The 11,504-nt window shown below is 39.1% G+C and overlaps 1 protein-coding gene and 1 pseudogene across 1 annotated transcript; one reads left to right on the forward strand and one right to left on the reverse strand.

The window, feature by feature from the left end:
- LOC120765790 (long-chain fatty acid transport protein 6-like) overlaps positions 1 to 2,033 on the forward strand; it is a 35,871-nt pseudogene extending 33,838 nt beyond the window's left edge.
- Positions 2,034 to 2,569: 536 nt separating this feature from the next.
- On the reverse strand, positions 2,570 to 11,085 carry RFK (riboflavin kinase). Its single transcript, XM_040090938.2, has 4 exons — positions 10,938 to 11,085; positions 9,235 to 9,386; positions 7,730 to 7,832; positions 2,570 to 7,193 (listed from the first exon to the last, which is right to left on the reverse strand). Exons 1-4 carry the CDS (start codon positions 11,017 to 11,019, stop codon positions 7,063 to 7,065), a joined length of 468 nt encoding a protein of 155 aa, XP_039946872.1. The 5' UTR covers positions 11,020 to 11,085; the 3' UTR covers positions 2,570 to 7,062.
- Positions 11,086 to 11,504: the final 419 nt, after the last annotated feature.

Raw genomic sequence — 11,504 nt, forward strand, 5'->3', positions numbered from 1 at the left:
TGAAAACAGCTAAGTAAACCAGAACAAAATGATCATTTTTTCCACGAAGGATGAAAGTTACAGGAAAATGGAAGACATTTTAAAAAGTCTTTGTGTCTCTAGTTTTTCACTCTGCTAGGGGAGTAGGTAGTGGTAGTACTAATCTATAACAAACTAATTTACCTAATACATAGATACAGCAAAGAGGCTTGTGGAAGCTTTCTTCAAGAAATCATGAAGCATGGCGGTGGGTCTCTGCAGCCCCTGGAGGCTGGGGATGAGGCACACCCCTCCACCTGCACTTGGCTTAAGTTCAGATAGCAGGATGAATTAGTAGGACAGGCCGCACTGAATAGTACTGCCTTTCCCACCCCCCCACCCCCTCCATGGTAGTCAGTGATATCTGTTAACACTCTGATTATAAAGATTCACTAATCTTGTATTTGCACTATTATCTCTGAAAAGGGTGACCTTGAAATTGGTCAGATTACTGTGCTTCTATAGCCACTGTTTTTCCTCCCCACTACTTGACTGGCTGGTGTGCCCAGCTGAAAAGGATTTCAGCCCTCCAGAAAGGAGAAATAGAAAAAAAAAAAAAGCATAATGGATTGGGGATGAAGTGTTGGGTTCCTGTGTGCTAAGACACTTGCCCTAACAACAGCCATTTCTAACAATCCTGATTTCTATCTCTCAGAAAAAATTGCCAGCAGCTCTTCAATCAGATATCCTCACCAACATCCAGGTAAATATTCTGCACCTGGACCAAGTGATTCAGATGACTCTTTCCAGTCTCAGGGACCTGAGTTACTGTTTTTCCTTCCTGCCCCACTACACCTTCCTCCTTAAGCTAGCATCTTCTGGCTCATCTTGCTCCACTACTTCTGCACTGAAGTGACTCCACTGCTGAGTGACCCCAGAGAGGGGCAGTTCAGCTCCTAGATGCTCTTGTTGCTCACTGAAACCAACTTCAAGTTTTGAGCTTAGAGAGAATGGCTCTATGAAAGTAATTGGTTAAGGCTACAAAGAGTTTTTCACAATAAATGTCTGCCTCAATTTACCAGAAGTCAATGGAGCATATCAAAGATAAGTATTAAACATTTAGTATAGCTTATAGATCAAGATAGTTATATCCCTCCTGAACTCCTTTGCCATTGTTCACTCTTCCTTTCAGACCCTCAATTATGCAGCACAGACTGTAACACCTGACACTTTGCTGGCATCTTCAGAGGCTCAGGACTTTGGACCGGGTTTCATGTCTCACATTTCTTCTGACAGTCTGCATCTTTCTTCTATCATGTGCATTATAAGAAGAAACCTGCCAGAACTCTGCAAATTCCCTGGGACCCCTCTTCAGGGCAGATGACAGAATGGTGATAACAAGGAAAAAGAAAAAAGGCAAAAGTCCATCATAGTCCTTGCAGTTCATTAAGAGCTTTTTCACAAATTTCAAAACTCCCACAAAATCTGCTTTGTGGATACACAGAGTTTCAAGACCAGGCATAGGAATCTTTTTTTAAAAATACTGACCTTCTTCTGCTGGAGATCTCACATCTCATTATTTTTGAAGACAAACAGAAATACTCAGTGTGTATTTGAAGGCAAATTAGATGACATTTTTGTGTTGTTATTTTGCCTTAACTGTTTATTCTAGAAAAGAGAGCATTTGGGTGTGTACTTTATCCACACAGATAAAGTTTATTGGGTGAAATGTGCAACTCAGGCTGTTTTGCAGATGAATACAAAGTCCAGGAGATACCATGATAAGAGGTGACCTTTTGGAGGCATTTTCTGCTCTCATTTGTACACTGAACTTTTAACTACTGAAAACAATGTGAATAGAGAATATTGTTGTAAGTATAGGTTATCTTTTAGTATTCTTATTTTTGTTCTTCTCTTGTGTCCAGCTAACACGTCACTGTACACTGAAGAAGGCTGCTGCCCACCTTGCTGTGGTGACTTCAAATGAGCAGACAGCCCAGATTGCCTTGACTGTAGCAAAAATCTCAAGGTACGGCCTTGATGAAGAGAAGCACTGGCATTTAAAGGCTTTATGACTGACTAGGCTGACATTTAAAAATGAAAAGCAGAACAGAGCAGAAGCGTGATGCTGAGCTGAAGGCACACCACAAAATGCCTCTGCCCCATCACCAGAATAGGCTGAGCTTACTTGCAGCTGATTTGCGACAAGTCATCTTTTCCCCTACATTTTCAAAAACACCTGTGCTTTTCGTAAGTTGACTAGAAAGTACCTCTTTCAACGGAGAGTGATCTATATCATCATGCCAAAATTACTTCACTGGCTTTGAAACAGCTACAGCACCTCGTGTAGAGATTAGTGGAGTGAAAAAAAAAGTGATTAAGCCAGATACAATTGGGAAAAGCAGGTTCAGGCCACGCAACCAGTCTTCAACTTATTCTAGACACAAAAGTTAAAAATGTTTCTAGCCTAAGGTTAGATAGAAGTAGTGTTTGTGTCCCTGCTAGCTTCTCTGCTTCTGACTAGCCTCAAACTAATAAAAAACCCTTTAACTGCCCTACCAACCCCCTTTTCTTTAGTCTTATACCACCACAGCTACAAGTACAACTGTGGTATTGGAAGAGTAAGACAGTACCTCCAAAACATTAAAAATTATACTCTAACCTAAACTTCTACAAGGTCATTTAAAACAAAGACTTGTCCTACTTGACCTCACATTTCAGTTTTTTAAATTGTGGTTATCAGATGACCGTGTACTATAATCCATTCTACCACCAGAGAGGAAAATCCAAACTACTTATTTTCTTACCAGCTGATTTGGCTTTTCCTTTTACTTGGAACCACTACATGCATCTGGAGAATAAAGCAAGGCAAAGCCACAGCTGTAATAGAGGAGGGTATGAGAGGCTGCAAATCAATCCAAAGCCTTTCCTTCACTCTTAAGCAACTGCTACAAGAACATCAAGTGATTGAGACTGAAGATGATGATATAGCATATACGGGATAGGATAGCAACAGTTGAATATATATTTCAAAATGGACTTCTGGGGACAAGGAAGATGAGTGTGAATTGGAGGGAAGTCAGTGTTTTAGAGAAATTCTTACTACTTTATCAATTTTCTATGCTGCCTTTCTTCCAGAATTACTACACTATATTTAACACTTTCCTAGCATGCTGAACTCTAGATTTCAGACAACAAAGATCATGACAAGGACATGGTTTCCAAAAGCATTTCTAAAGCTTTACCTGACTATTTCATAGGCTTTCAGATGCACACTGCTTTAGGAGAACATATTTCTGTCCACACTTTAGAGAGGAAATCCTTTGCCAATATATATGGGAGTGCATTGTAACTACTACAACCATTCACTCAAAGCGTGCCCTTGCACTTTTACCACGAACCATGCCAATCACAACCAAAACACACAAGATTCATCTAATGTCACTGGGATGGGTGCCAGTAGTTTATGACAATGGAATTATAGTTGGAAAGCAATTCATAATACAGTAGCTCTTGTACCCACACTTGTTGGTATCATCTGGTGCTTCCGTGTTCCTCAAAGCTGATGTTTTTTGTCATACTCTTGTAGTACGTTCCCCAATAGAACTGCATTTATGACATGACTTCTTCCACCAAGTATCAGCACAGTATTTATCACTTGTATTAAAAAAAACCAGAAATATTCTGTACATCATCAACACTTAATTAATCTAAAACCAGTGGTTTAAACAGTGTTTCATCACAAACAGAGAGTTTGAATTTATTGCAAAGTGAAATACAGTCTAGAAGTACACTGGCAAAAATCACGTCTTCTGTCCTCTTTACAATCTTCTTGGGCTACAGAGGACTGAAATAAGCAGAGAGCATTTACAACTGAAATTTTCCACTTATCTTTTAAAGTAGTTCAGCACTTTCAAACTATGCCAAAGGGAATAAATAGCCCTCAGTGGGACAAAATTTAAAGGGACATTTAAACTGTCCCTTAAATTACACTTAAAAGGGACGCAACAAAGGAATTTTTTAGCATTGCTGGATACATAATACTAGAGAAGAGGATGCTCTTTATTGCCCCGGCTGTGAAGAACAAAAGTAGTGTTATTTGTTGTCAGTATGGTCAGCTGGCTAAGAGCTAAGCCTTAAAATAATTCCTTCACTTTTTTTTTATAATAAACAGCTTTAAAGCTTTTAATCACTTGAGACTTATCTTTACAAAGGAATTATTTGTGAGAAGGACTCATTTTTAAGCCATAATTCTTAAGTGGATTTTTCTGTGTGTGTGTTAGATACTCCTAAACACCTCATGATCACCCTGTAACTTTGACAGAGCTCTGTGGAACCCACTTGGGATTTAATCATTGCACCTTTAGTAACAAAGAGGAATACAAAATCATGTGAAGATTAAAAAGTTCAAAATAAGGCAGTCACCACCATAAAAGCTTTACCTAAAACTGAGACAACTAACTCTGTGGCAAAGGAAAGGAAATCCAAGACAAAAAGGATAACTTTGTCAGTTACAGTTCCTTTTGTAACAGTACAGTGCAACAAGCAAAATAGAGCTACTTCTACATAATACAAAAATATAACCCTTCATAAAGTTTATACTGTGCTAGGAATTATGTATTGAGCTTAAAGAGCAATGTATAACATTTTCTCTTAATTAACATGGTTGGGTACACTCAGCCAAATGGATGTACTAACACACTTTCTTTGAAGACAAACACAGAAAGAGTAGTTTCTTAGTTCAGTGTATCCATATATCATACCTCAGCTAGGATCTGAGAGCAAATCAAGTCTTTCAAATTTTCCCTTTGCTACTGTTCTCTATCCATAGCACAGCAGTTCTATAACCAAATGCTGAATTGAATTTTTGATAGTGGCATTTATTAGCATATAGAGAAATGTATTATTCAGAACAAGCTTAAGGCACCATAGTTTCCACAACAGACCCAAAACATTACTGGCAAAAATTCAATTTTAAAGGCAGCTATGAGTGTTTAGCTACAGTACCATGATGAACAACAATCTATTGTTGACACCATACTCTATTGATTAGTGTGGCTTATGTTCATTCTCTAAAAGGAGTAGTAAAATATATGATTTTAACGTTACTACAATCTGAAGAATGCATAAACTCTTAGCAAAAAAAAGTTCTCCTTTCAACTCTTCTTTTTAAAATTCCAGTCATCAATCTTCCAAAACAATTCTTCTACAGACTTTTTAGAAACACAGTTTCTAACATGTTATAAATAAAAAGCTCACTAAATTATTCCTCTTCTCCTTAAAAAGAAAGTATATTTTCTCATGTCCCATGTCCCCCTCTCCCAAATGTACTGCATCTGCCTCTGATATCAACAGCACTGGTGAACAATTCATTTAAGCAAAATCAAGTTTTCTCCTGAAGTCCAAAAGAGCAAACAGGAGCCCTTGATTTCCTCAAGACCTCTCCCCTAATAATAGCCCATGATACTGGCTAGAATTTAAAGCAATATGAAGTGAAGCTATCATCTTGACAGCACCTGCCACAAAGACCCAAGCAGCTACTTTGCTAAAACTCTCTGAAGTTCTAGACTGAAAAACAGGATTAGAATAGTATAGGACAAGGAGTAATTAATCAAATTTCACTACAGAAATTGTGCGTTCCTTATTGAACATTGCAGTTCAGACAGAGAATCACAGCTGAGACATATTTAAAGAAATACTTTGAATTTCAGAATATGTCCCAGACATATTCTCAAAGCTGACATATTGTCATCACAGAGGGTGATGTCAAAAAGTTATGAATGTGACAGTCACTGTAGCTAACCTACTCCAATTAACCAAGGGATAGAAAAAATTATCTGAGTAGATACTGAATTATACATTAAATAATTTGCAAATTATTTTTCTAATTACCATCAATTCTCACAGTACTCCTCCCACTTATCTATCACAGAATAGTTAGGGTTGCAAGGGATCTTCAGAGATCATCTAGCCCAACCCTCACTTGTATCCCCACGTTTCAGAGTAAGACTGTCTGCAACTATTTGCAAAAAATAACCAATATTCACTATAGTGTTGATATATTATGCAATAAATCCCCCTTCATTTGTGTATTCAGCTACTTGGTCTGCCAAAACCTTGGCTCTTACCTGCACTTAGTGCAGAGTGTTGAGATTTTTCTGTGCCTTACAATAATACCAACCTTGAAGTCAGACATTTTATTGCCAGTGCAGTGAATAACCTCAAGATTTTCCTATGCAATATACTAGCAGCACATAAAATGTAAGTTTGTGTCTCACTACCTATTTTCCTTTAAAGTGCAATGAGCAGAAGTCTTGTTATATTGTTTCTGCATCTTTTGAACCTGAACCTTAAAGTTTTCACCCTTCATTCATTTCCTGAAATTATGTGAAATACCTCTTCAGAATTAAACTACACTTAAATCACGTGCTATCATATGTTCAGTCAAGTGTGAAAAAGTATAGCTCAGATTCTAGCAACACAATGAGCAACAGCAATTTCTTCCATTTCAAATAAACTTAAAATAAATAATTTCAATTAAAATAACAGCTTCAACCACAACAGGTGTGTGGTATATAAAAAACAAGAACTATAGGGAAATATCTTGCTATTGTTATTGTCCAGTCATATCTAACCACAGGAATTTTCTGAGTCAATCAATACCAACATCTTCTAAGCTAAAACCCAGATCTAAGAATGACATAAAAAATGGGAAAAGAAGCTGGAAGAACATTATGTTAAAAACAGACTTTCTTCATTAAATGAGCTAATCCCACCTTAGGGTTACAATTAACTTTGGTCATGTTCTGAATGTGCTCAGATCTCTAAACACCTGGTAACTTTAGGATATATGGTTTATCTATAACAATGTAGTACAGCCTTCTAGTTCTTTTGTATGACTAGGCTAATAATGACTTAACCAAAGAAAACTGAAATCATCTTGTATGAGTGGTTCTGATCTCAAGCCACCTAACAGACATATGACACAAAACTATCTATGAGAGCAGTGCAAATACAAAAGCTCCATGACAGGGGAGAAGATAAGAAAAAGGAATATAAAAAAAAAAAAAAAAAAAAAAGGGCTGAAAGGCTGTATGGGTTTTCTCAGCGGTTGTTTACTATTTTGCCTTCTGGCAGATGAAAAAAGTTATCTTCTTTGAGTTTAAGATGTTCTGGTAGATCTAGCTGTCTTTTTGCCTCTTCAATATCTTCCTGAATTGCTGAAATGAGCGCATCTGAAAAACATAAGAATAGGGATATTTAAAAGTAGGTTTGTATTCTGAACAGAACAGCACGTGAAAAGAAGGCACCACAAAATATCAAACAACGATTACAGAAGTAGAATATAACTATGAGGTTTAAAAGACAGAATTCTCTGCTTTTAAAATGTCTTTTTTTTAACATGCTAAATATGCATTTTTACCCATTACCAGCATTATCCTCTTCGTTTGCCAAAAGATATGTTAACAGTTCTGCTTCAATACTAATAAAACTGCATTTTAAGAAGAAATTAGTACACTTGACTTTTATGACAAGCCCATGATTTCGACATTACTCCTCAGACAAGTGAAAGAAAAGTGAAGGTTTGTAGTGTGATATGAAAAAGTGGGGGTGTGGGTTTTTTTGTTTTTAAATTACAAAAACATTTTACTGAAATTTCAAAGGTTAACCAATAAAACATCTCATGATGGAAGGAGGTACAGTAAAGACACAAAACCTGTATGAGTAAGGCAAAAAAGAAACTAGTTTGAGGGAGACCTCCAATACTGACCTAAGGAATCAAAGTTTTTTTCTGGTCGAATGTATCCAGTTATGACTATACTAAGAATTTCTCCATAAAAGTCTTCTTTGAAGGTGTGGATAATGTGTGTTTCCTAAAGGAAGAGAAGTAAGTGGACAATTATTATGAATTTAAGAGTTTATTTCCCTCTCTGTAACCATTTAGGCCTAATATCCAACATTCAAATTCTCATCAACAGATAAAAAAGAAAAGAAACTTTTAGGATAGCATGTATAATCCAAAATTAAAAAGCCATTACTTTAGGTTGTATTAGGAAGTAGAATGGCACTTGCACAAGATTAAAAAAAATTACTCCCTTAAAAAGTGCATAAAGAGAAAAAGAAAACAAAAACAACAAACAAATAGACCCAATAAACAAACCATTTGAAAAAAACCCCAAACCCACGCCCATAGACATCAGGGGAAATGCTTCAAAACTTCCCATAAGTAGGGTTTCCAAGACAGGAAATGTTAGTATTTCATCAACAAGTGGATACACTCAAATAACTATGAAGATTTCAATAGAAGTAGTTGCCTCAAGGAGAGCTTTTACAACTATCTCCTAAGGCAACTGAATGGGAAAATTGAAAAGCAAGTCCAGACATAGACACAGTTCCAATATCATACTCAAAACTTTTTTATGCACAACTTCATAAACTGGCAAAACAGGCCAACCCATAGCATCTACCAGCAGAGCTATCATTTTTAACTACTTTTTTTATAAACTATTTTTACCATTTTTAACTTTTAACTACGTGCTCAGAAGTTATCTGCAAAAAAAATTTCAAGCATACATTTGTCTAAGACGAACACTTAAAAGTAGAGATTCATGTACAAATAAAATTATTTTCAACAAAAAAAAGAGAGCTCTGCAAGACTCAGGAAAAGTATCGGCACCTGACAGAAAAAAACCCCACAGCAGTCACAGCTCAGGATTTTAATTTCTCCATCCTTACATCCCTATATGCCTTCAAATATTTATTCTGAACATTAAGCCACAGCATCTCATATATGGATTCCATCATTAAGAGTAGAATTAATTAAAAAATAATTATAAATTAAGCTGCCACAACATCTCTTATCTGAAATGCAGATACACTGCAGAGAACAACAGACTATTACTATATTCCAGCATAGGCTACGGCTCTCATAACCAGTAAATTCAATGCATTACAATGCATAAACCAAGTTTGTGCTCAATTTGCTACCAGCAAGTCAAGCAACCTTCATTTCAAGAACTGTTATATTTTAATTTTGGAAGTAGTTAAGAAATGGTGGAACAGAAGAAAGAAAAACTTTTTTCAACTTCATCTGCATACTCTCTGGCTACAGAGAGAATATTCTTTTCAGAATATAAATATTATACAGATAATAAATGCATTTCTAATGGCACACAAATTCCTAGACATCATTCATCAATCAAATTCTGCATATCTTGTTAAAATTCATCCAGTCTTTTATTACTATAAAAATCCCACAAAAAGCCAAAATCTTACCACTGATTTCTTAATATTCTTATAGAAGGGATTCCATCCTATGCTCAAAACCATTTTATGCACATCTCCATTTCCAACACAGGCCCATCCATAGTATATACCAGTAGGGATATCAGATGGAAAGCTTTCAACTACTTGCTCAGAAAAGTTAGCTGTAAAAATTGTACAAAGTGTGAGTAACTTTGTGTAAGTCAAGTATATAACAGGATCTTCAAAAACTTAAAAGCCAAACTCTGCCTACATACTACTTACAAACATAACACTGGTGATAACAACAATAAATTCGCAAAGTATAAAATAGCTTCATAAAATCCAGTCACTGTGGCAATACCAGAGGTAGTATATCTTCTACATACATACACACTATATTGTATAGTTTTCTTTCTCTTCTTTAATAATAATTAATAAATATGCCATACATACAGCCAGAACATATTTCATTACTAAGACAATTACCACAGCTTTACTATGATGAAAAATGAGAGGGGGAAAAAAATCAACTGCACTATAAATTAGCATCTCAGAACTATTTATTGGTAAAATATTTACTGATTAAATAAACTATGTAGAAGCAAATGCGGTAATTGTTTAGTCAATTTTGCACAATTTCCCTTGGAGATTTCCTTTGAAAACTAGATATTTACTGTAGAACAAAATTTCCTTTTGACTGAATTTAACCTTCTCTCAAAACTACTATCCTACCTCTGTTTCCCAGCTGAATAGATCTCTTCATGGAAGATACCAAACTAATTTGAAAGAATAGATGGTTACCAAATTTTTATCAAACCTCACACACAGTAACAGCTTCCTTCCCCTGTTCCCTAATACCAAAACATAATTTACAAACAATCAAGAGAAAAACATGACATGTTCTCAGAAACAGAAATTCTCAGAAATTCAGCACCCCAAGAGTGGTCTTATGAAGTTTCATGCATGTTAGATGTAGGGCAATATGACTACTGACCTCAGTGTCTTTCTAAGTAAGGTCAAAATTCTCCTGCAGTATTCATCTGCCTGCATTTAGACAACTCAAACAGAGATGGCCAATAGGAAAATATATTCTCTGTAGGCCAAGCCCACCTGCTGTTTCAAACTCTGCTCTACCCCCCTTGAACTTTCCTCCTTGCAGCGATTCCCAATGCCTACTCCCGTTCTTATGCCTATCGGAGGTTTATGAGAAGGAGTATTTTCCCAGGCTGCCCCACCACTGCACCGAGAATGTGACATTTATCTACATCCTGTACATCCTGACGATCACTAGATGAGAAAAGAAACAAACATCACGATTCAGGGAAATGTCTTTGCAGACTGGGGTGCAGAGAACAACACAAGGGAAGATGCAAGACTAAGCAGTGTAGAAGGCGGGGAAAAAGGCGTCAGGAAAACGCTGGTGGGTAACAAGGCAGGGCCGTTCTCGGAAAGCGCAAGTCATGACAACAGCGCAGCTGTGCAGGGCAGCCGGGCGGCCGCCGAGGTCAGTCGAGCTCAGCCACAGCGCTGCCGCACCGCTGATCGGCAGGAGCACGTCGCGGCTCCGCTCGAGGGGCGCGGCAGCGACCGGCCCACGGTCCTCCCGGCCCACGGTCCCGCCGGCCGGAGCGCTCCGCGACCAGGCGCAGATCCCCAACCCCACGGCTGGGCCCAGTCCCGCGGAATCTCCGCCCGCGTTATTCCGGGAAGGTGTGCCCTCCGCGCCCGCTCACCGGTGGGGATGCCCAGTTCCTTGGAGCCCCTGCCGAAGCCCTTCACCACCTCCCCGCGGCAGAAGTACGGCAGCTGCCTCATGGCCCCGCGCTGAAGCGCCGGCGTCCCGGGCCCGCCGCGCCGCTGCGCCGCGCTCCACCGCTTCCCTCACGGGGCGCTACCAACGGCAGGGGAGGAGCAGGGCGGCGCGCTCGGGCCTGCGATCCGCACAACCTCCGGCGGCTCCTCCCTCCAGAGTGGACGTGCCCGCGCCGCATGCCCAGTGTGCCCTCCCTCGCCGCGGGACGGGGATCCCGGCTGGAGCGGAGCTCGGCGGCGGTGTCGGGCGCCGCGGGCCGGCTGTTCCTTGGCATGTGCTGCGGGCCGCTGTCACTCGTCACGGCCGCTGCCGTGCCCGTTGTTCCTGCCCACGGGTGTCGTTACTCTGAGGGTAGCTGGGCCTGGCCCGTCCTGCAGTTTCTTCTGTGGAGACCGCAGTAACAGCTGTGACTGTTGTGCACCAGCTGCCACATCCCGACCCTCTTACCTGAAAAGCTGCGCCTCGCACCCCGCGCTCACCCGTGGAG

This window comes from Hirundo rustica, chromosome Z (assembly GCF_015227805.2).
Source record: "Hirundo rustica isolate bHirRus1 chromosome Z, bHirRus1.pri.v3, whole genome shotgun sequence".
In the NCBI taxonomy this organism is placed as follows: Eukaryota; Metazoa; Chordata; class Aves; order Passeriformes; family Hirundinidae; genus Hirundo; species Hirundo rustica.

Coding starts and splice junctions, on each gene's coding strand:
- RFK (XM_040090938.2), bottom strand. CDS start 11,019: ATGAGGCAGCTGCCGTACTTCTGCCGCGGGGAGGTGGTGAAGGGCTTC. Junction 9,387..10,937: donor GGAACTGGGCATCCCCACCG/GTGAGCGGGCGC, acceptor CAATTTTTACAG/CTAACTTTTCTGAGCAAGTA. Junction 7,194..7,729: donor AAAAAACTTTGATTCCTTAG/GTCAGTATTGGA, acceptor TATGTTTTTCAG/ATGCGCTCATTTCAGCAATT.